A 24,187-nucleotide genomic window follows, 5' to 3' on the forward strand; every position below is an offset into this window, starting at 1 on the left:
TCACAATTGGGAGAGGCCAATTCCTAAGGCTCCTTACCCCCTCTCAAAGCTCTCACTCTCAGAGCTCTCTCTCCCTCAAATAAATACATAATCAGTGTGGACGTAGCCTAAACCTTGGGATGAACCACGATACATCTTGTGTTATTTACATTATGTGCAGATTCACGGTCGGATTTACGTTGTTCCAAAACCTCCAGTTTTGTGCATCAACATTTGGTGCCGTCTGTGGGAATCGATACGAAAAACTATATTACTTCTCTTTCATTTTTTCACCTCCACCGTGAATCTGAAAAATCTGCAAAAAAACCCTGACCAAAGCTCACCTCTTGTCTTTCTTTCTCTCTAACGAACACTTTCTTTCCCTGAGTAATTTCGTCGAGCACTTGGGGTGCAATACTGTGGAACCCACGAAGGCCAACAAGGCAACCGTCTTAACATTTGCCAAGAAATGCAAGAGTATATTGTCTTCCAATTGGCAAGGGCAACTCAATACCATCAAAGCTGATGCTAAAGGAAGCAATGATGACATATACACATCAAAGGTTAAGTACATCTGCAAAATAGGGAAGCCATACCTTTGGGTGCTCGAAAATGAGTTGCATAATGTGGAAAAAGACACAAACCTAGGCAAGTACAGGCTCAACCCCACTCTCATTTCACACCCAATTCTAATTATCCTTCTCCACACATGGAACCCGTGCCACAGCAATAGCAGCAATCAGCAGGAGGGCGACTTGGACGCCATCCAAGAGCTCCTCGACTCTTGCACCAATGTCGATTTCACTGACATCGACGGCCGCACCGCCCTCCACGTCGCCGCTTACTAGGGCCAAACCGACGTTGTCCAGCTCTTGCTCCAAAGAGGCGCTGAGGTCAACCTGCGTGACTGTTGGGGCAGCACGCCTCTTGCAGATGCAATTTATTACAAAAACGATGATGTGATCAAACTTTTAGAGGATTACGGTGCTAAACCTTCGATGGCTCCAATAAGCCATCAGTCGAAGCTCCTCAAGAGCACCCCAAGAGCCTCTTTTGAAGGAGAATGAGTTTCTAGTGTGTTGATTGAAGATTCGAAATTCGTTCCTCTAAATGCAGATGAAATGATATTTAGTCCACCTGCTTTGTTATTGTTGGGGTTTGAAGTGGAGGAAGCTAAGAAGATCCAACAGTTTTTTGAAACAGCTAGACGGAGAATTCCTCAAGTGCAAAGGAAGTCATTAAAGGCAAGGAGATGGGTTGATCGCATCTCCCCAGCAGCCCCATCTTCCTTCCACCGCCAAATCTGACCTCGTCATACCTCTCATCGCCTCCGACGTCACCCTCTACAATCCTTCCGACCTCGCCACCTGGGTCGACCCCCCTCCTCACCGAGTTCAACCACCAGCCCCTCATCTCCACCAACTAAACCTCGAAACATGGTGGTCCCTCAAACCCCGAAATATGGTCCATCAACATTTGTGCGTCAGCTATTGCATTTCTCCAGACAGCTTTCTTCAAATCTCATAGATTTTACAGATGGAGTACACCAGCTAGTGTTTAGATGCAGTGGAAAGAAAAAAGCAAAAAGAAGAGAGCACATGGAGTTTGGAGCAGTTGGAGACGGGACCCAAGGTGATGAAGGGGACTCTGCCGACAGAAAAATCAAAGAAGAGAGCACATGGTGGACAACGCAAAAGAAAAAGAGAAAGTAAAGCAGAAAAGGAAAAGAGAAAAGAAGAAAATGGGCAAAATTATAAAGTTCCTATTATTATGATTCCTTTTATCTACCAGGTGAAGAGACAAAGAGAGTACGACGGAAAGCAGAAAGTAAAAGCAGAAAGCAAAAGTAAGGAATAAACACCCCACCAGAATGATGTAATTTATTTTTATTATCTTTCAGAGACATCTGTATAAACCCCATCAGAGTATAAATCCCATCAGAGGGTAATAATAATAATAAAATTTAAAAAAAATTTAAAAAAAATGGGCAAAGCCCAAAACAAATGGGCTGGCATGTTGTGGAGGGCAAATGCCCATAAGCCCGAAATAGCACCAATCAGGTTATCAAAAGTACGCCGAGTACTCCACAATTATTCGGCAACCTGCCGCTAATAGCACCAACCAGGTGATCAAAAGTACACCCAGTACTCCAAAATTATTCGGCAACCCGCCGCTATTACCACCAACCAGGTGATGAAATGTACAACCCGTACTATAATATCATTTGGCAACTAGCCATTCATGCCACCAACCAAGTGATGAAATGTACAACCCGTACTCTAATATCATTTGGTAACTAATGCCACCAACCAGGTGATGAAATGTACAACTCGTACTCTCCTTCATGCCACCAACCAGGTGATCAAAAGTACGCCAGTACTCCAAATTATACATGAGCATTACTCATGTCATTCATACATAAGCATTCATGAGCATCACTCATGACAATCATACATAAACATTCATGACCATCATTCATGTCAACATTCATGAGCATCACTCATGTTAACATTCATGAGCATCACTCATGACAACATCCATGAGCATCACTCATGTCAATCAACATAAACATTTATGAGCATCACTTATGTCAATCAGCTTCAAAAGCTTCATTTACAGAGCTCTAGCTTTAAAAGCTTCATTTACAAAAGCTCCAGCTTCGAAAGCTTCATTTATAGAGTTCTAGCTTCAAAAGCTTCACTTGCAAAGCTTCACCTACAAAGCTTCAGTGCAGGGTATACAAATACCACCTCCGAACAACCGCCACTTCGGCCCATACATGGATTCAATTTAAAGTCTCCAGCCAACAGACTCTATTAACCGAAGACTTGGGAGGCTACATTATGTACCATTTATTGGGCATCAACTGGGCCTCATGAAAAATACTTGGGGGACTTAGGCCATTATTTATGTATTAAGGAGAGAGCCCTTATTCTATAAAAGGGACTCCCTCACTTTCATTAGAGAGCACCCATTATTCATGTACTAAGGAGCGAGCCCTTATTTTATAAAAGGGACTCCCTCACCTTCATTAGAGAGCATCGCCGCCTACTGAGCAACCGCCTCGCTGCGAGCATCAACTCTAGCCCGTATTTATGTATTGAGGAGTGAGCCCTTATTCTATAAAAGGGACTCCCTCACCTTCGTTAGAGAGCATCGCCGCCAGTTGAGCAACCGTCTCGCCACGAGCATCACTCCTAACCCATTATTCATGTACTGAGGAGCGAACCCTTATTTTATAAAAGGAACTCCCTCACCTTCATTAGAGAGCATCAACTTTAGCCCATCATTCATGTATTAAGGAGCGAACCCTTATTCTATAAAAGGGACTCCCTCACCTTCAACGCCATAAGCCAAGCCAACCAAGGCAACATAAGCCACGAGCCTCGCAGCCTCGCAGCATGTGCTACTTCTAGTTGAGCATCATTTCAGATTGAACACCGCCTCATATCGAACATCAGTTCAAGACAACATCTAGTTACTTCGGCCTACACATGGACTGAATTTCAAGTGTCCAGCCAAAAGACTCTCTTGACTGAAGACTTGGGGAACTACTGTTTATACCATATTTAGGGCCTCGTATTTAGATCTCGTACAAATACTCGGGGAACTTAAATGTAATTATGTGATAAAGGAAGGGGCAAATATGTAATAAGTGAGGAGTCCTTATTCTATAAAAGGACCCCTCACCCTCACAATTGGGAGAGGCCAATTCCTAAGGCTCCTCACCCCCTCTCAAAGCTCTCACTCTCAAAGCTCTCTCTCCCTCAAATAAATACATAATCAGTGTGGACGTAGCCCAAACCTTGGAGTGAACCATGATACATCTTGTGTTATTTATATTACGTGCAGATTCACGGTCGGATTTACGTTGTTCCAAGACCTCCGATTTTGTGCATCAACATAGTTCATTCCCCTGGAAACATCAATTGCGACTCTGAGCAAGGACAGAAGTGATAACACACCCCTTTGGTTATGCAGAAAGTCATATATACTTCCCCCCCCCCCCCCACCAGACAGAAATTCTGAGAACGAAAAAGAAAATATAAAAATTTTGAATTGAACCGAAAACCATGTGTGGGCATAAACAAATATAAATACATAAATTACAATAGCTTACACCCTACACATGTCTTCATTGAGAAATATCAAAGTTAATTAGACGATTCGGAATTTCAAATATGAAGATAAACAATAATCACCTTACATATGTAAGAAGATTCGGAACTGTAAGTGAATCACATCACATACTTGCAAAACTAAGAAACGTTTAACGTGTTACCAATAGTTTACATCATTCGATTGAAAACCACATTCGATTGATTGACATTGCAGAACATCAATTTTAAACATATATTAAAAAGGGGAAAACAAATCCACCTCACTGAGGAGGAGTTTGGGCTTGTCATTCGTGGAAATAGTAATTTCATGCATCGACCAGTAAAATTTGAAGTATAGCAAAGTTAATTATATAAGAACAATGCAAAACTATAGCAATCAAATTATTTGCTGGAACTCCTTCCTGTCAAATATCTTCTCAGACACAACAAAGTCATACGAGACATTCCTATATATATATAGAAATGATAGGTATAAAAGGCAGTATAGATCATACTGCAAAAAGGAGAAGTATCTTCTTTCGTGTACTTCATTGTGTGAAAATGATGACAATCATAAAGAACGTATTTCAACCTACTTACCTTGTAAACAGTTGACTGGCATACACGGAGTTATCTGTAACCTGTCAGCTTCAAGAGCAAGTTCAAGGTCTGGTGACAAACCAAAAGCTGGCGGTGGATGACTGAAACATAAGAAATAACGTGCCATATGAGAGATGTAAAGATCAATGTTTGCAATAGAGAAAGCCAACTCCAAATAAATATTCATATAGCCGTGCCTCTCTTTGTTGGCAGCAGCAGAACATTGACATTCGCTTTCCTCGATGAATTTGAGCCGGAAGCATAACAAACCTGCATAAAAGATTGGCTAAGCAAATAACTTCCTATGCCAATAATTCATTGTCCAAGACGAACTTGGACTGCGGGTCTAGTGGCAGGGTCATGTGCCACATGCAGTAATCTCTTATGCATCAGAACATCTTGTGCCCTCTCAAGCGAAGGAGTGTACTAATTGTTGGAAAATATTAGGATTTTAGTTTATTTGAATATTTGGTTTTTTGAGTTTAGCCCGTTAGTACTAGGGTTTTCGTTTCTTACCTTTTAGGTTAGGGTTAATTTATTATAAATAGCATGCTTGTTATTCAGTTTAGAATAAGTTAGTCACAATGTAGCCTCTTAGGGTTTTGTAGTCGTTCCAGCATTCTCGTTTATTTAATAACATTTCTATTATTTTGTTAGTCTCATTCGTTGCGCACTCTGATATTCAACTCTAATTTCTCTCTCTTTCTAGCTAAATTTAGCGAGTGACTGTTCAAAGTGTTAGAATAGCTTAGCTAGCTTGTGGAAAAATGTTCTTACCTTATTTAGAAGAAAAAAAAAGTTGGGCTAGCTTCTTCTTTAAATTTTAAAACTAACTAGGCCCAGAAACTTCTGTCCAGAGGGTGATTTTGACAAGTCATCTCTTCTTAAAAGGTTATTATGGGTTTTACTTGTGAAAATGACAAAGAACATATACATAAAGGGGTGCCTCAAGATTCAAGATGTTTATAGAGTGTCGATAACTACTGTGACTTTTTATACGTACAAGATTCAAGATGTTTATAGAGTGTCGATAACTACTGTGACTTTTTATACGTAAAGTATATTTATTTATAGAGAACGATGCTTAAATTGTGTACATATACAATTTCTTTTCTAATTTTGAAGTGTTGTTAGCGTTTACAGAGAAGAAGGAAAAAAAAAAGTGTTGTTAGTGTTTCACACTAAGTAAGCAAGCTATCTCTCCCTATGGTCGAGCAAGTAAATTACCTTGCATAATGAAAAGACTTGGATGGTCTTGAAAAAGCTATTTCAGATTTTTAATTTCTACTTTTTAGTTTTCAGGTATAAAGATAAATAATGATGGATTGAAAGTTTTTGTTAATTGTTTCTGTTTTTATTTATTGCGGAAAATGAAACAAATGAAAAAACGTGTAGCAAAATATTCATCACATATTTTTAGAGTAATGATGATTTTTTTGTTAAATATTAAGTTGGTAGCTAGTCTTGAGGTCCTGGGTTCGAATTAGGTATAACAAGAGTCAGTTGGCAAGGTCAAAGTTAGAAGCCTAGATATTGAGCTTCGAGAGTAGATTAATACATGTTTTGTAATGTATAATTGGTTATCAAACTAAAAATTAAAAATAGTATGGTAATCAAACGGTCCTTCAACGAGTTGAATAATACTTTACATACGTAAAGAGTTAAACAATGTTCTTAAACATGATCAACTACCTAGTCTCCCAATTTTTTTAGCAGAAAATGAATCAGATGTGCAATGTGAATTTCCTCAACTCAAGAATCAACTAATTAGCAAGGCTAACTCAACTGAAGTCTCTCTCCCTCTTCCAGTCTCCATATCCCGCGGTTATTAATTAGTAAACAGAAAGCAAGGGACAGAAATGGCATCGCCACTGTGAGTACTGACGAGATTCCACAACTAGTAATTAAGATGGATGAAATAGTTGGTTCAATAAAGACTAAAGAGGGAGATAATAATAAAAAGCAAGCGTTTTGCATGGCCGCTGTGGGGGGTGGTGGGGGCGTTATTTGACAACTCATTTGATATTCCCTTTACTTTAATTTAATTTAACGTACGTAATTCAATTTTTAGTTTTGATTAACGTGTTTGTGTTTTTGCTGGTGCTGCAGCCTGGAGAGAGAGAGATATATATATATTAGATAGACGAGATGTATATTAGATAGACGTGTGCCTCTGGGTCTGCATCTTCTGTTAATAATAAGAAGAGTTGAGAAAAGAAATTTATCCTGCAACCCAGCAGAGAGTGAGATTCCGTTATTAATGTGGACGCCCTGCAACTGCAACCTTGTTGTTTCTGTGCCTAGCTAGCTTCTGCGGAAGTGTGTATCACAGAGATGAGAGAGAGAATCTAGAGAGAGAGAGAGAGAATATTATGGGCCGGGCTGATGGGACGTTAGCATGGTATTGAATGCTGCTATGGTCCTTTGGCATTTGGGTTTTAATTCGGTAGCTGCCGGTTTTTAATGCACCACCAGCACCCTGCTGCAACTGCAATATGCTTCAACTTCTTTCCCTGCTTCATTTGGTATATAATTATATATATGTATGTATGTATGTATATATGTATGTATATGTATGTATGTATGAAGTTGATGCAGCATGCAGGAAAATATAGAATGTTTTGCGTATATACAATTACCTTATTGAAATAGTTACTGTGATGTTGGCCCGGTTCACTCAGAGAAGAAGACTACTTACAGCATTTGCATGTACGTAGATACGTACGTTGTTCTATGGTCACCTGAATCTGATTGAGCCGCGCCAATATCTCAGTGCTCTTTCATCCTCTCACGCCGGCTGCCTCCGCCCTCTTCCTCGCTCTCTCAATATCGATCTGGTCAATATTTCATTTTTTTTCTCTTTATTTCTGTTTCCATTCATTTGTTTGATGTTTTTCCTTTTTCGTTCTCTTTTACAAAATGGAATATATATTATATATCTTTCTTTTTTTTTCGCTTATTTTACACTTACTCAACTTACGTGACATAACAGAATTGAGAACCCTGGTACTTCGCTCTCCGGTTTTGGTGGGCCACTCCTCATATTGGAAGAAGCATCAATCATGTTCCAAGTCATATCTTTTGTTAAAATGCATGCATGAAATAAACATGTTGGATGACTAGTGAAGGTAGGCTAGTCAACATTCTTTGTGTAAATTAGGCAAGTTAGGCAAGTTAGGCTTATGTTCTCTTTCTTTTCCTATATAATGTTTCATCTTGTAATTGTTTTGATATGAAATACACATAAAAAATTCAACATGGTATCAGAGCAGGAACTCGAAATTCCTGGCTCTGTTGATCGTTTCCGCTAAGTTTCTTTTACTCTAAGCCAAGATGGCTGGAGAACATTATGAAGCTGAGTGCTCGATGGATGCTCTGTTGATCGTTTCCGCTAAGTTTCTTTTACTCTAAGCCAAGATGGCTGGAGAACATTTACTCTAAGCCAAGATGGTTGGAGAACATTTACTCTAAACCAAGATGGCTGGAGAACATTATGAAGCTGAGAGCTCGATGGATGCTTTAGCTCTACCTAACGTTGTTCAAGTTTGTGGCACGAAGCCATTATTCTTTGTTTGCGGCACGAAGCCAGTCATTACTGTTTGTTTGCGGCACGAAGCCATTTCAAGTTTGTTTGTTTGCGGCACGAAGCCATTACTGTTTGTTTGCGGCACGAAGCCATTTCAAGTGGGAATTTGGTAACATGGCGCAGCAAGAAGCAAAGCGTTATTTTTACTAAACCTCTTCCTACGGTTCAGTTCATGCGCATTCTGTCCAAGCTTGGCTCAAGGAATCCCCTCGATCTAGCTTGAGGGGGAGTGTTGGAATGCATGCAAGTCATATCTTTTGTTAAAATGCATGCATAAAATAAACATGTTGGATGACTAGTGAAGTTAGGCTAGTCAACCTTCTTTGTGTAAATTAGGCAAGTTAGGCAAGTTAGGAAATTAAGCAAGTTAGGCAAGTTAGGCAAGTTAGGCTTATGTTCTCTTTCTTTTCCTATATAATGTTTCATCTTGTAATTGTTTTGATATGAAATACACATCCAAAATTCAAGGGGTTGCCGAGAGAAAAAATCGAGACCTTCTTGAGAAGACAAGAGCTCTCATGTTTCATATGCATGTACCTAAGAAGTTTTGGTCACAAGGGGTACTTACTGCTACATACCTCATCAACCGTCTCCCTAGTAAAGTGCTAGGTTTCAAATCTCCTTATGAAGTGTTGAAGGAGAGAAAGATTGACCTATCTCACTTAAAGGTCTTTGGGTGTATATGCTTTGTTCACACTCAACCTACTCATCGTGACAAACTTGATCCTCGGGCTAATAAGTGTGTGTTCATGGGTTATTCATATACACAAAAGGGGTATAAGTGTTATAATCCAGTCACCAAGAAGCTTGTAGTGTCTAGAGATGTTATATTCAATGAGTCAACTCCCTATTTTACACATAAAGTGGGTGATACAAATCAAGGGGAGTCTCTGCATGATTTCTTTCCATTACCTAACATCCCTTCTTATCAAGAAAAAGTAGCAGGGACTGACACTCCAAGCTCACATACAGAATCCTTATCTCAAGTCTCCGAGCCACTACCTCCACCACAAGTTCCAGCTCGGAGAAATCCCACAAGAGATCGCCATCCTCCATCTAGGCTTGTTGATTATGTTACCTATACTACAAGATATCCCCTTGCAGATTTTGTCATTTCCAAAAAATGTTCAGCCTCTCATGCTATTTTTCTCAGTGCCCTAGATGGTACTCATGATCCACAAAGCTTTCAAGAAGCAAATGAACATGATATTTGGAAAACTGCTATGAAAAATGAACTTCAAGCTCTCCATGACAATGGAACCTGGAGTGTTATTAAGCTTCCTCAAGGAAAAAAGGCAGTGGGCAGTCGTTGGGTATATAAAACAAAGTTCAACTCTGATGGAACTATTGAGAGACATAAAGCTCGCTTGGTGGCTCGTGGTTTTACTCAGACATATGGAGTGGATTATAAAGAGACTTTTGCTCCAGTTGCCAAGATGAACACAGTGAGAGTATTGTTGTCCGTTGCAGTTAATCAATCTTGGCCTTTATATCAAATGGATGTGAAGAATGCATTTTTGCATGGTGAGCTAGAAGAGGAAGTATACATGAAGTTGCCCCCAGGTCACCCTCAATTCCATGATCCTGACATGGTGTGCAAACTTCATAAATCTATCTATGGTTTAAAACAATCTCCACGAGCATGGTATTCAAAACTTAGCTCAGTACTTGAAGAAGTTGGCTTTCACAGAAGCAATGCTGATTCCTCACTGTTTGTTCGAATTGGTTCAGTAGGCAAATTGGTTGTTTTGATTTATGTTGATGACCTCATAGTGACAGGTGATAATATTGAGGAAATTAATTCTCTCAAGCATGCCCTCTGAGTTCGGTTTGCTCTCAAAGATTTGGGAACTCTCAAGTATTTTCTTGGCATTGAAATGGCCACATCTCAAAAAGGACTCTTTCTAAATCAAAGGAAGTACGTTCTTGACCTTCTAAAAGATGCTGATATGGTGGATTGTAAGCCTGCTAGGACTCCCCTTGACAGTAAACTCCAGCTCGACATGCAAAGTAAGGCACCCACCAATCTCACTGATTATCAAAAGTTAGTTGGGAAGTTGATTTACCTCACAATTACACGTCCTGACATTTCCTATGCCGTAAGCATTGCCAGTCAGTTCATGCATGCACCCACTATTGCTCATTTATGCGTTGTTAAAAGAATACTTCGTTATCTCAAAGGCTCATTTGGTCGAGGTATATTGATGAAAAGGAATGGTAACACTACCATCATGGGGTACACAGACGCTGATTGGGCTGGCAACTCTCTTGATCGTAAGTCAACCACTGGATTTTGCACATTTGTGGGTGGAAACTTGGTTACATGGAGAAGCAAAAAACAAAGCGCCATAGCTCGATCAAGTGCTGAGGCTGAGTATCGAGCAATGGCATCCACTGCGTGTGAGCTCATTTGGCTAAAAGGTCTTCTATCAGATTTAGGGTTTCCAAGCAATCAGCCTATGTCCTTGTTTTGTGACAACCAAGCTGCTATGCACATTGCTTCCAATCCAGTTTTTCACGAGAGGACTAAACATATCGAGGTTGATTGTCATTACATTCAAGCACAAGTTCAATCGAAGGTTATTAACACTCATTACACACGTAGCCATGATCAGTTGGCTGATATTTTTACGAAAAACCTCCATACTACTCAATTTTAGCGTTTATTGTTCAAGCTTGGCTCAACGGACCCCATTGATCCAGCTTGAGGGGGAGTATTGGAAGAAGCATCAATCATGTTCCAAGTCATATCTTTTGTTAAAATGCATGCATGAAATAAACATGTTGGATGACTAGTGAAGTTAGGCTAGTCAACATTCTTTGTGTAAATTAGGCAAGTTAGGCAAGTTAGGAAATTAGGCAAGTTAGGCAAGTTAGGCAAGTTAGGCAAGTTAGGCTTATGTTCTCTTTCTTTTCCTATATAATGTTTCATCTTGTAATTGTTTTGATATGAAATACACATCAAAAATTCAACACCTCATTTATGTTCTATCGCGTTAGTTGAGGTTCCACCAATTGGTTTTATGGTGGAACCCCAACTTTCTTTATAGTATCAAAGCATGTTGTCCTACGTGTCCACGTCATCCCATTGTGTTGTCTACGTGTTAGACTTGAAAATTCATCACACGTGATTTGCCACAGGACGTGTTGAGAATGAGTCCCACATTGATGGGATGAGGGACCTTGCATGGGCTTATAAGAGGTTGGGCTACTTCCCATATTTCCAATTGGTTTTATGGTGGAACCCCAACTTTTTTTTATGGTATTAGAGCAGGTTGTCCCACGTGTTCACGTCATCCTGTTGCGTTGTCCACGTGTTAGGCTTGAAAATTCGTCACACGTGAGGGGGCGTGTTGAGAATGAGTCACACATTGATGAGATGAGGAACTTTGCATGGGCTTATAAGAGGTTGGGCTATTTCCCATATTACCAATTGGTTTCATGGTGGAGCCCTAACTTTCTTCATGGTATCAGAACAGGTTGTCCCACATGTCCACATCATCTCGTTGCGTTGTCCACTTGTTAGGCTTGAAAATTCGTCACACGTGAGGGGGCGTGTTGAGAATGAGTTCCACATTGATGGGATGAGGAACCTTACATGGGCTTATAAGAGGTTGTGCTACTTCCCATATTGCCAATTGGTTTTATGGTGGAACCCCAACTTTCTTCATGGTATCAGAGCAGGTTGTCCCATGTGTCTATGTTATCCCGTTGCGTTGTCCACATGGTAGGCTTGAAAATTCATCACACGTGAGGGGACGTGTTAAGAATGAGTCTCACATTGATAGGAGAAGAGACCTTGCATGGGCTTATAAGAGATTGGGCTACTCCCTTTATTTCTAATTGATTTTATGGTGGAATCTCAACTTTCTTCAATTTCGACCGCCGTCTTTGTTATTGTAACTAACAGCAGGCCATGGGGTACTATCGTCTAACAAAAATTAATTAAATACGTTCACTGTATAACGTTAATGTAAACAGTAAATCAGTAACCAGAAATATGTATTTATTGGATAGCCAATGTTATCATGTGAGTCTAACTGTGCTACTTGGTTGTCCGTCCAATTGTAACTAACGAATTTTCACCACACACATGTGGCTTCATAGCCGTGTAGTTACTATGGAGTATAGGAAAAAATTGTGGAAGTGGGAGTGGGAGAGGTAGTGGTGATCAAAGAAAGAAGGAGAAGAAATAGTTAGAAGAGTACATGCAGCAAGGCGGAGCGTTGGCCAATTTAATTGCTGCATAAGTACGTACAGTTGGTGTCGGCTAGCTACTGTTAATTTTCCTCTCACAAATCATAAGCAATTGAGTGAGGGAATCCACTCTCTGGCTGTCTGTCCCCTCGGACTTCATTTGATACTACTTTCAAGGAGCATTTACGTAATCGAAATTAAAATACGGAATTAAAGTTTGATTACAGGGTATACCTTTGTTTATTAAACTTGGGAAGTGAAAGAAAAGGTGGGACCCACTTAAAATTTTGGAATTCAATTCCAAAATTTGGAGGATTTGGATTCCTTAGATTAACATGGTATTTGGATTGATTGCTTGGGCAATCAGAATGATACTTTTGTTCGCTTTATGCTCTCACTTATTTTTTTTTATTTCCAAGACTATCCTTTATAAACCCATTAACCCTAGTTTAATTATGCACAACTCCTTACTTTTTTATATTTCCATGCTCATTCATATTATGCACAACTTCATGCATATGCCAAAGAGAATAAACTACAACTTGAGCGAGAAAATTTAAATATTAAAATAAATACTTAAATTTATAGTATAAAAAAAACAAACAAAAGCATTTTAGTGTGTCTATGAAATAAAAAAGCAATTTAATATTTTTTTTTCTTACTATTATATATTGTATCGAATTTTATTAAAAAAAAAGTATATAAAATATTTGATTTGGGACGAGGGCATTTTAGTAAATCACACTGGTTTATATCTGATTCTACTGAATTAGTAAACAGTTTTATGAAACTAGTATCATTTCTATTCCGATTTCAGAACATTTAAGTAAACAGCTTCAACATGAATTCGATTCTGACTTCTCCTCATTCCAACTCTTCCTCAATTCAATTCCTCATATTTTCATTACGGTTACGTAAACGCGCCATCGGTCCTCGATGAATATAAGCTATGGCCTATCAACCAAGTTTTAGTATTGACGGGAACAAGAAATTATTCGGATCGTATTTGTTTGTTATTTCATTAAGTGAGCTGTTAGAAGATACTTCGGAAAAAAAGTCGTTCAATACTCCTATCAATATTCAATATATTTGAAGTGTACGATGATTTTTTTTATTTTAAAAGATTTTTACTAAGAAAAATAACACATGTACTTGTGCAACTTTTTATGATCGTAACGAAACTTTGACTCAGCTAGCCACAAGGTCTAGTAGCTAATTTTGATCAAATATTTGGTTCCTTTTGCACCAAGAAACTAGACGAATTTAGTCCATAATCTCACACATGAACCAAATGAACCCAAACGATAAGATCAGCCACTTATTCATATCATATGTAGATCATAGATTGTTTGTCCTCCTGTCTATCCACTTCCACTAGTTTGACATACTTGCAAGCTCTCACACTCTCCACCTCCCATCAATAAACTCCAGTGCCACGTCATCGGATAGCATCTCCACCAACCAATCAGACCCATCCTCAGCGGATAACCTTGTCTCCACCACATCCCCATTGCCACCCCTTCACTGTATCACCAATTCCTCCACCACACATAACCTACCCCCTCCCACCCTATTAAAACACACCCTTCCTATCTTCTCCTTTTGATCACCTTTAGAACTTGAGGCGACCAGCTTGCTAGAACACATTCAATCAACTACATACAATGGCCTTCGTCAACCCCGCCGCGGTTGCTATCCCATCATTCACCGGACTCAAATCCGCCGGCGCAGCCAAGGTTAAAGCTGCAGCTAAGGTCTCAGCCTCCCCAAGGCAGATGTGCATCGTCAAGTCATCCCTCAAGGATGTCGGTGTGGCCGTTGCCGCCACTGCCGCCAGTGCTATCCTCGCCAGTAATGCCATGGCCATTGAGGTCTTGCTAGGCAGCGATGACGGTGGCTTGGCCTTTGTCCCCAACAGCTTCTCCATCGCCCCCGGTGAGAAGATTGTGTTCAAGAACAATGCTGGATTCCCACACAACATTTTGTTTGACGAGGACGAGGTTCCCAGCGGTGTGGATGCTGGAAAAATCTCGATGAGCGAGGAGGACCTCCTGAATGCCCCCGGGGAAACCTACGCCGTCACCTTGACCGAAAAAGGTTCATACTCTTTCTACTGCTCTCCTCACCAGGGAGCTGGCATGGTCGGCAAAGTTACCGTTAACTAATTCAGTTGTCTGATTAATAATATTTATGCTTCCTTTTTTGGAGGCAAAGTAGGACTTCTGTAATGATCAGATTGCCATGAGAGACAAAGTGCGAGGTGAAAGCATTTATATATTGAGCGCCTTCATGCTTTTCACCATACTTCTTTATTTAAAGTTGTATAGTTTGTGTGCTGGCTTTGATTTCATTTCGTTATTTAAGGCTTGTTCGAGACTACTTCCCTAGAAACTACTTTTTTCACTTTTACTATAAGTGCTTTTATTATAAACACTACCAAAAATGCTTTCTAAAAAAAATGCTTCTATAAATCACTGCACTCTTGTATTTTACCGTCAAAACGTAGTAAAAAAAAAAAGATTTTTTAACTCTTTAAGAAGCAGTTTTAAATTGACCCTAAAACATATGTTAAAGTGTAGTGGTTAATTATCCAGTTGTGTGTGTACAAACGTTAACTAGGCCAATTAATTAAGATAGTATGTATGCGGTCTTAGAATATAACTTAAACAAAGAAAAAAGTATTGTCTAAATTCTGATGGTAAACCAAAAACAAAAAAGAAATGAAGAGATCAATTGAATTACATTTCATTAGGCTATATACTATTGACTATTGAGGTGATAAATTACAAGAGCTATGTACCCTAAATTGTAAGTTCATTCAAGTAATGGGGTGCTTGCGATCGATCTGTCACTAAGACTTGTACGCTCCCACCCCTTTTGTATAGACTCTTCTTTCAACCAGGCCAGCATTTTCCGATTGAATGGTGATGAAAACATAATCATGTAAGAAAAAATTGGGGGAGCCTGCAGCCTGCCTAATGTTTAAAGTTAAGTAGTGAGTGCTTCAGGAAGGGTAGTTCGGGCTCTGAGGATCTTACCGCCGACATCAGGGAAACTCTCTCGTCCAGGAAGTGTACTTACCTTCCTATTGACGTCTACCGCAACAGAAAGGTAAGTGCACAAACCTCATCCAGTTATCTCCCGCGATCGCGTTCACACTCTTCACACAATCCAACGTTTCAGCCTCCTTGAAGCATTTGTCCACCATCCCCAAATGTTCTGTCCAAAGTGACATCTATACCCACTGGCCAAGAGGATGTCGTTTCATCTTACCCCAAGTGTGGTGGGGCTGGTACGCTCCCATGGCTATCTCGGTGTCTCTAGAACTGGCCATAGATCGTTGGTTGATATTGGCCGAACCTATGATCACGTACTCATCATATACCACCATTCCCTTGGCATGTATGTAAATCGTAAACAGTTGAAAATTTTGGGACGCCGAAACCTGAAAGCAGTTGCGCAGATTGGTATCAAAAGGCCTAACTTAATTCAACTATGAAATTATGTTGCTAATGTATAATTACCGTGTGAATTAAAGTTCTCCCTTTCTGTTAGTTTGATTCACGTGACATAACAACTTTATTAGAGAGATGATACATTCACCTGATAGGACAACTTCCTTAGAAGTAGGGCTCACCAACAAATGTAAGTCATATCTCTATTAGAGAGATGATACAAATGTGATATGAAAAATGTGGTAAGAGTAGTATTTTTTTTATTCTAAAAACCTAATGCATATGTTTTAAGCTTAGGGTGTGTTTGTTGCACCGGACTGTCTCGGACTGGACTAGCTGCAGGGACTAAGTTGGACTGGCTTAGACTAGACTAAGCTGGACTAGTATAATGAAGCGTTTGGTGCAGTGTCGGACTAAGAAGCAAGATAATCATAACACAGGAACTTCACAAACAACCATCCATTCAATCAATTGTTCAAATTGATGGTCCGAGCATATTTCTGCTATATAGTCAAAGAGTTTGTTTTCTAATTGTTCATTACTTCATTTCATCTCAACATGCAAACAAAGAACAAATCTGACTTTCAAAAGAATGAGTTCTGACTCTCTGTAGAGAATTAACCCCAAGAAAATGTTGCAACTACGAACAAAGAATTTAACTTCTTTGGTTGCAAAAGATACCAAACCAGCAGGGCAACAAGTTGTTCAGTAACACCACTAAAATTGGAATTCTTAAATGTGAGAACCAAAATCACACAGAAAACAAAGTAATAATTTTTCAAAAAAATAAGAATTGAAGTAGTAGAAGTAATGAGTAACATCCCCAAATCAGTTGAATAACCAATCAAATTTCATTTCAGTTGGGTATTTCTTCAAACACCTTATAGGCAGATAAGCTTCGCACTTCGCAATTGAAAATCCCAGAAAATATACATAAGCAACAAGGATTACATGAACCACCATCGTATTTCATTCCCTACCAAGATAAAGATTTAGTTTCCCAAATCACACTTATTTTGGAGAACCCAAATGCTCAAATTAATTAACATTTCAAAATTAATGAAAAAAATATGTTATATAAGTCATATTCTATAAACCTGATCAAACATAATCAAGTTTAAATAACAACTCAGACACCAAAAAATAAAACTTGTTCCTGCAGATCCATGAAATGACATAACAACAGTAATCAAACAGACAAAGCAAGATGAATTAGGAAGAATCCCCAAAGTCTGCAAGACGAATCCCCAATTTGCAAGACAAATAATCTCCCCTCGCTGCAAGACGAATCCCCAATTTGCAAGAAGACGAAGATGAGTGGGGTGGGTGGGGCTATAGGTGCAAAGAGAAGACAGAGAAGCAGACGGGGAATTGAGCAACTGCCCACCACTATCAGAGAAGAGGATTGGGGTGGGTAGGGATGTCGGTGCAAAGAGAAGACATAGAACAAAGGAGAACGAAGGAGAGGCTGCTGCTGGTGAGGATCTGTTGGTGAGGTTGCTGCTGGCGAATGAAGGAGAAGACGGGACTAGCAATCCTCTCATTTTTGGGGGGACTGGCTAAGACCTTCTAGCGAAGGTGCTAGTCCACGCTAGTCCTCACGAGTCCCATTAAACTTAGTCCCTCTCTGCAACAAACACAGGACTTCACTAATCACTAGTCCAATCCAGTCCAGTGAAGGTTAGTGATGTCAAACAAACGCACCCTTATTGTACTAGAAAAGGAAACGAGATTCCACTATTTGCTTTCTTTTGCCTAAGTTTATGCGCATCTCCGTCATAAAAATAAAAAATAAAATAAAACTTGAGTAGGAGTGTTTGACCACGTCATTTGTAAGACACATTTCACAAAAAACATGAGATTCTCTCTACTAATCTCACATATGTGAGTGTTGCACTAATTAGGCAACCCTACTAAAGTTTTTCTCTTCTCGTGTGAGGAGAGAAAATAGATGCTTAATATTCACTCACAAAAGTTTTATGGTTTAATCATTGATTAATAAGATTCACTAAGCTGCATCAAAGTTTTTACATCAAACAAATTATATAGAGACTAAAGTAGGTTTCTAAAACCTCCTCTCTTCCTATGATAGGAAAATTCCATGATTGATATTTTTAACATCATATTTTGTTTGCCGCGGAAGGTGACTTTGAGTACAAGAAAACCAGACTCCACCATGTCACCCTTCCAAAGCATGCACCAAAATTACATTGCCAATAAATTGGCAGCAAAAACTTAAGCCAGCAGCACAACAGGACCATTGAGCTTTACAGTGATGTACTAGGGTCAGCCTGGAACTAGACGAGGAACCATCTGTCTTCGAACTTTCGAAAACTAGGGCTCCGTGTGATTGCAACTTTCGCTGACACGTCGGCTCGAGAGGGGAGGAGCCGCCCTTATCATCACGCTTTGCATGAAGGCTATCATCTACAAATAGATGTCAAATACAAGATGAAATAATAAGCCAATTAAGCAGAACATATACAGGTACACATAAGTTGATATGTTCTTACCGCAGCAAATCCAACGCAAATGAGACTAAAGCCAGGGAAATTAAATGGCGCCTTTTCGGACAGGAACAAAGCTGGAATAACAATTTGAATTTATCAGTTCGAATTAACTTTGGCCGGACAAAAAATAAGAATGTAATCTCAAATCACCTGTGAGAGGGGAGAAAGCAATCGGAGATATAACATTTGCAAGTGAACATATGCCTGAAATGCACCCTTGAGCCTTCCCCTGAAAATATTGTATAAAAAAAGATCATGTATTTGCCAAAAGAATTGGATCCAAAGGGGCAGGGCAAGGGAAGTAAAATCCAAAATGCATACTGAAAATTACCTGCTCAGACGGTCCAACTTGTTTCGATACAATGCTTCGCATCTGTAAAGTTTGGACCAAATCACTTTAAAGACAACATTTGAGAATGTTTAACTCAAAGCGAAGCAGAAACGATGAGACTTACACATGGATGTGCAAACACATAAAAGATGGAGAACATGGCAGCAGCATATGGCACCCAGAAGGACCACGCAATGCCGTAAAGAAACATCTGCATTCGATATGTGAATGATTAGATAAAAAGCTTAATGTCATGTCAAAATTTTTAGTTTTACTTTCCGTGAGTAGATGCAATGCAATGTTTACAAATCTACAGTTGTCTAACAAATAAGATCAAATTTGTAACTTGTTGGGACTAAATACAAGACGGTTAGATGCTTACTTGTAGGCAGCTAAAAAGGAGGCCTATCGAAAGTAGCCTCTCCTCTCCTAAAGCAGGAGCCAGCAAGGGCATGAGAACCAGCTGCATCAAGGTTTATTTTTAGTGTCATGGAAAATGAAATCGAAACTGCAAAAAAAAAAAGAGGTTTGCAGAGGATCAAAACGGTAAAACAAATGTAGCACCTGTGAAACAGTGCCTGCAACCCCGGAAATAACCATCAGGTCAGCAAATTGATTCTTGTTGAAGTGAAACCGCGCCTTTAGAAAGTACTGCTCAACAAACAATGATTTTCGATTCAGCATTTCTTATGTTCGACAGAGCTTACTGATCTATGATTAGATGCAAATCATCCACAAACACTGATTAAATATGTGATTACTAATTCATTGGATGAGAGACGTACCAACATTGAAGCATGGAGGCCAACATCCGCTAGATTACTGAAAAACGCAACAATTGCAGCTTGCGAAAACGTTGTGCTGCAAATCAATTAAGAGTAAGCAATTACTTGAACTACAAGTCTGCAAATTAATTAAGAGCAACCCTTAGCAGGAAAGTAACTGACCTAGTTTTCAACAAGGAGATTAAATCACTTAAGGAAGGCAATGTTTTGGCTGGCTGCAATATCTCAGCACTTGAAGTCTCAGCTGAATCCTTAATTGTGATCTTTTCATCTGAGAGTAACGGAGCGGAAAGATTCTTGTCTATGTTGGAATCCGGTAGGAAAACCCTCAGGTACATAACTGCCACAGCCGCCACCACCGTCGCAACCTATTAATAGTAATAGTAATAATTATAAACATTAAAATGCAGTCAGATCACAATTAAGCATAGTAACAGAGAGGATAGAGTCCTAGAGAGGGAGAGAGAGATTGGACCTGAAAAGTAGTGGAAGTGGAGAGGAAACGAGTGAAGAGGGTTCCGCAGACATATGCACAGGAACTAATCCCCGATAGGACTCCGAATGTCGAGGCTCGCCTTCCTTCTGCCACATTATCTGCCTGAAAATCATTGATATTTCACACCTCCATCAAAATTTCAAATCAAACAACCAACAACATGAACAAACATGGAGTGTTTTGTTTACAACAAAATGGACCTAGTCTAGTCATTTTACATACTCAGGCCCATAATAAGCCCAAATAATTGTTTGATAATGGGCCTTATAATCCTTAGTGAGGCCCAAATACGAGCGAGGAAGATTAGAAAGTTACCACATAGGCAAGGGCGAGGCAATGAACGCTGCCTTCACAAACCATGGCGGTTAGAGTTTTGGCCACGAAGTAGACGTAGAAGAAACTCTTGCTCCTGCTATATCCCAATATCCCTGTATAATTGTGCAATTAACCCGTTTTTTTATTGATTTTTCGGGTCTTGTTATTAGCAGTGTAAAATAATTTCTCAACTCTTTCGTCTTTTAGTTTTTCGAATTAAGCAAGATTACAGAATAATTATTTTAACATACCAATAACAATTCCGTTAATTTGTCCAGAAATCAATAAACTTTAGTTCACATTAACTCCATATAATATAGTCGAAATTAGAATTAGAGCTTGATGTTTAGCAAAAGAAAAGAAATATAAATAAAGCTAAAGTGATTGCAGACTTTTTTTTCCCTGAAATGTGGCCTTTTTTTCTTGGAATTAAGGACTTTTTGGAGCAATGTATTAATAAAGTGATAGGTAAACAAGTTAATCATCATAAAAGTACATAAATTTATGTCTAAATATCCTTTGTGACTTTATCTTTGTTGTTAATTGGTACGGATTTAACGAGCTGAAAGATTACCTAAAGGGATAATTGTGAAGATCATTGGCAGTGTAAGCAAAGCTTTTCTTCCAAACTTGTCTGAGAGATTCCCAACCAATGGCATCATCACCAGTGTTCCCAGCCCTACGATCTGCATCAACCATGCACAAATCAAACTATTTTCAACCCTAAATCATGCGCAAGGCCCGGTTTAATTCTTACACCAAATAATTAGTTGAGACCCACCATCCATTTCTAATCAAAATTTTCAAAGAAAGTAATTTCGGAACATTCTTTTTTTTTTTTCCACATGCATACACTTGTTTATTTCTAGCGTTAAACTGAACAAATCATAATCAAACTAATGAACAAAAATAAACACATGGTGAATAAACCTAAGGAGAAAAATAAACACATCTCATTCTTCACATGTGGAGATGCTGTAAAGTAAATTGTAAACCCCCTTGTTTAAGTTTTTCTTTTTATTTTGATCAGGGCAAGGAAAGATTTGATGATTATTTTTAGGAAAACTAATGAAAATGACTTGAAAACTTTGAGTTTTAACGATAAGGACAAAATAAAGGGTAAAGTGAATAGTACCCTAATTGATTTTTAAGTGTAAAAATGTGGTTTTTCTTTAAAGTAAACAATACCTGGAGTTTTTCGTTAGAATTCTTTTATTTTTTTTATTACAAGATATATTATTATTTTAAATTAGACTAAGAGAAGAACGAAAGAAATTTAAATCCGAGACATCATAAGTTGACATTCAAAACATTTCAAATGAAATGGTGATGAGGAACGTACAATTTTGTCCACGAGTTAATACGATTGAAAAATGCCAAAATGCATCTCCTATGAAAACCAAAAGGGGGAAATTTCCGATGGCAGTACTGCATGCACGTGAAGCTTTTTCCTATGCATCAATCTTTGAGTACATACCTACCGCGATAGCACGTCAATTTCATGCGATTGCAAAAATAATAGGGTGAGAGCATGCGGCTTCGCACACTACAGTGCCGGCTGTGTAGCCAGCCACAAGTAGAAATCCGTAAGCATTCATGCCAACGCTAATCACGCTAACTAATCTTTGCTAATTAAAAGTTTATTCTGGTTTTTCCCACAATATATATAACACATATTTTTTATATTCATTTTGAGACATATTTTATGATGTCCACTCTGTAATATATTTCAACGATTCAACTGTATCTTACATCAAAAATCATTTCTACAAAAAAATCATCCAAATTCAAAAACATATGACCGTTTGATTAAATTTAGTATATATTTGTAGAACCTTATTCTTCTATTTTCTTCACTATAGATTAATGTCTTAATGATTATGGATTTTGGTCTAATTTTTTGCAAATGTTATCTATAAATGAGCTATTAAAATATAGACGGTTCAGATTGTTAGAATATATTACGAAATGAGTTTCATAAATAAATGTCAAAATATGTGATAAAAACGTATTTCTCGGAATTCTATGAAGGGGGTTATGTGTAGACCAACCGTCGATGCACTGGCTATGTTGGAATCTTGGACACAATCTGCATTTAGTGAGATGTGGAAAGAGATGAAAGCATAACAGAAGGGATCTAATTAGACTGGAAAAGTGTGTTTGTGGTGGGCCCTTAATTTTGAAAATTCGTCCCCTCCGCCTTAAATTCAAAGACCTATTGAATCTAAAAGTTGATTTAAAGCCTACGCAAAGGTAGGGGAAGTTTCCTTTAAACAAAGACAAAGTTTTGGAGCTGCAATTGAGAATTGACATCACTTAAGTTACTTTAGCTGATCAAATCATTACATAGACATTTGGATTTGCACTTTGCAATACTATGTTTTTTTTTTTTTTAAAGATGTATTGCATGAGCGTTGTAATTATTTTTTATGATAGGATTCACACTTCTAAAAATTTTCGTCTAGCACTTATTAGATCCTGCTTAGGCATTAGGCGGTAGGTTATTATTCCGATTAATCTTTAAATATTTGAAAATTAAGAAAGTAGGCCTAGACCTGTTTAGGAGTTCGCCTAACTTGCCTAGGCGCCAGCCTAGCAAGTCTAGGTTGTGACTCTCATTTGGACAAAAAATTGATAACTTTCATTTTATATTGTATTTGTTTAATAATATATAAGAGACTTGTTGAATACTTGAATGAACACCTATTATATGCTTGTCCCACATGTTTTCAATATGTTTTAATACTTTACAATCTTTATGTTATTTTATTTTTCAATTTATGTATACAATTTTGTAATTTTTATTATAGCCGTCTGGACACTAGGCCCAGCCCGCATTTCGACTAACATCTAACGTCTTTTAAAACCTTGAAAAGATCAAGTGATGTTTAACGAGCTACATAACTAAGTAAATTGAAAATTAAACTCGGGCGATAACCCTAAGACATGATTTTCAAAGGAGAAGATATTTGTAAAGGCTAAAGCTAGCTTGTATACTGATATCAATTTGCTTGTGGTGGAAATAACGAAACAACTATTGATGTTAACAATGATATATGTGTTTGTAATTAACGTAGACGGTTAAAGTTGATTCGTTGAGTTGGGTTATGGTATCTATGTGTAGAAAATTGTACGTACCGCTTGTTGAAATCCGGTGAGGTAGATGGCGATGGAGCACTCATCTCTTCCGGGACAAAGGGCAGACATGGTAACGTCGGTGATGGCCGGGATCACCATGAACGTGGCGAAGTTGTGCAGAAAGATTGCCATGAAGAGGTGGCTCAACCCTGCCGAAAGCTTTTCCATCTTTGCGATCGCACCGCTCTTCAGTTGCTGAGTAACTAAATTAATACGAGAGACACCGCCCACTACTTCCCGACTGAACTCGCTTAGCTACTGCTGATACTTAACCAGGAAAAAAGGAGTTGGATTTAAAAGAAATGCGTGCGCAGTGTGCGCCTTACACTTTTTGTCTTGAAATATTTGGCACATAGAGAGAGCGGGAGGGGAGTGTAACTGTGTATGTCGAATGTTTAAAGGGAATAAATTGCCGAAAAGCAACAAAGTGGGAAGGTGAAGCAAAAGAATGCGTAGCTTGTAAGTTCATTACCTCAAATATATGTACGTATAGAATGTATTTTATGCGTCCTAGTCCCATCTACTATTTCTCTCCTCTCGGTCGCCTTTCCACTTGCTGCCACCTATTTTGTTTCCATTTTTTGAGAGAGAATGAGTTTTGTAGGTTGAATTAGGGTGGACTTTGAAGTTTAAAATCTATTGAGGAAAGAGAGAGACGTTCTTAAACATGAATACCTTTCTACTTTATTTTGTGG

The 24,187-nt window shown here is 38.7% G+C and overlaps 2 protein-coding genes and 1 long non-coding RNA gene across 3 annotated transcripts; 2 read left to right on the forward strand and 1 right to left on the reverse strand.

Moving 5' to 3' along the window:
* Positions 1 to 8,472: 8,472 nt before the first annotated feature.
* Positions 8,473 to 11,241, forward strand: LOC126632466 (uncharacterized). Its single transcript, XR_007626734.1, has 2 exons — positions 8,473 to 8,614; positions 11,139 to 11,241. It is a non-coding gene; the product is annotated as an uncharacterized LOC126632466 (long non-coding RNA).
* Positions 11,242 to 13,862: 2,621 nt separating this feature from the next.
* On the forward strand, positions 13,863 to 14,841 carry LOC126632462 (plastocyanin-like). The gene has a single exon (XM_050302890.1). It carries the CDS (start codon positions 14,127 to 14,129, stop codon positions 14,625 to 14,627), a length of 501 nt encoding a protein of 166 aa, XP_050158847.1. The 5' UTR covers positions 13,863 to 14,126; the 3' UTR covers positions 14,628 to 14,841.
* Positions 14,842 to 17,892: 3,051 nt separating this feature from the next.
* Positions 17,893 to 23,939, reverse strand: LOC126632452 (uncharacterized). The gene is made up of 13 exons (XM_050302878.1): positions 23,493 to 23,939; positions 20,929 to 21,040; positions 20,355 to 20,467; positions 20,019 to 20,141; positions 19,706 to 19,911; positions 19,544 to 19,619; positions 19,323 to 19,409; positions 19,141 to 19,221; positions 18,883 to 18,969; positions 18,759 to 18,800; positions 18,578 to 18,656; positions 18,431 to 18,501; positions 17,893 to 18,344 (listed from the first exon to the last, which is right to left on the reverse strand). Exons 1-13 carry the CDS (start codon positions 23,658 to 23,660, stop codon positions 18,252 to 18,254), a joined length of 1,338 nt encoding a protein of 445 aa, XP_050158835.1. The 5' UTR covers positions 23,661 to 23,939; the 3' UTR covers positions 17,893 to 18,251.
* Between the last annotated feature and the right edge of the window lie 248 nt (positions 23,940 to 24,187).

The sequence above is a fragment of the Malus sylvestris genome, chromosome 8 (genome assembly GCF_916048215.2).
Source record: "Malus sylvestris chromosome 8, drMalSylv7.2, whole genome shotgun sequence".
Taxonomy (NCBI): domain Eukaryota; kingdom Viridiplantae; phylum Streptophyta; class Magnoliopsida; order Rosales; family Rosaceae; genus Malus; species Malus sylvestris.

Excerpts from the sequence above, each read along its gene's own strand:
- LOC126632462 (XM_050302890.1), top strand. The coding sequence starts at position 14,127 with ATGGCCTTCGTCAACCCCGCCGCGGTTGCTATCCCATCATTCACCGGA.
- LOC126632452 (XM_050302878.1), bottom strand. The coding sequence starts at position 23,660 with ATGGAAAAGCTTTCGGCAGGGTTGAGCCACCTCTTCATGGCAATCTTT. Across the intron at positions 21,041-23,492 it reads TCACCGGATTTCAACAAGCG|ATCGTAGGGCTGGGAACACT; the intron begins GTACGTACAATT and ends TGGTTGATGCAG. Across the intron at positions 20,142-20,354 it reads GCCTCGCCCTTGCCTATGTG|GCAGATAATGTGGCAGAAGG; the intron begins GTAACTTTCTAA and ends AATGATTTTCAG.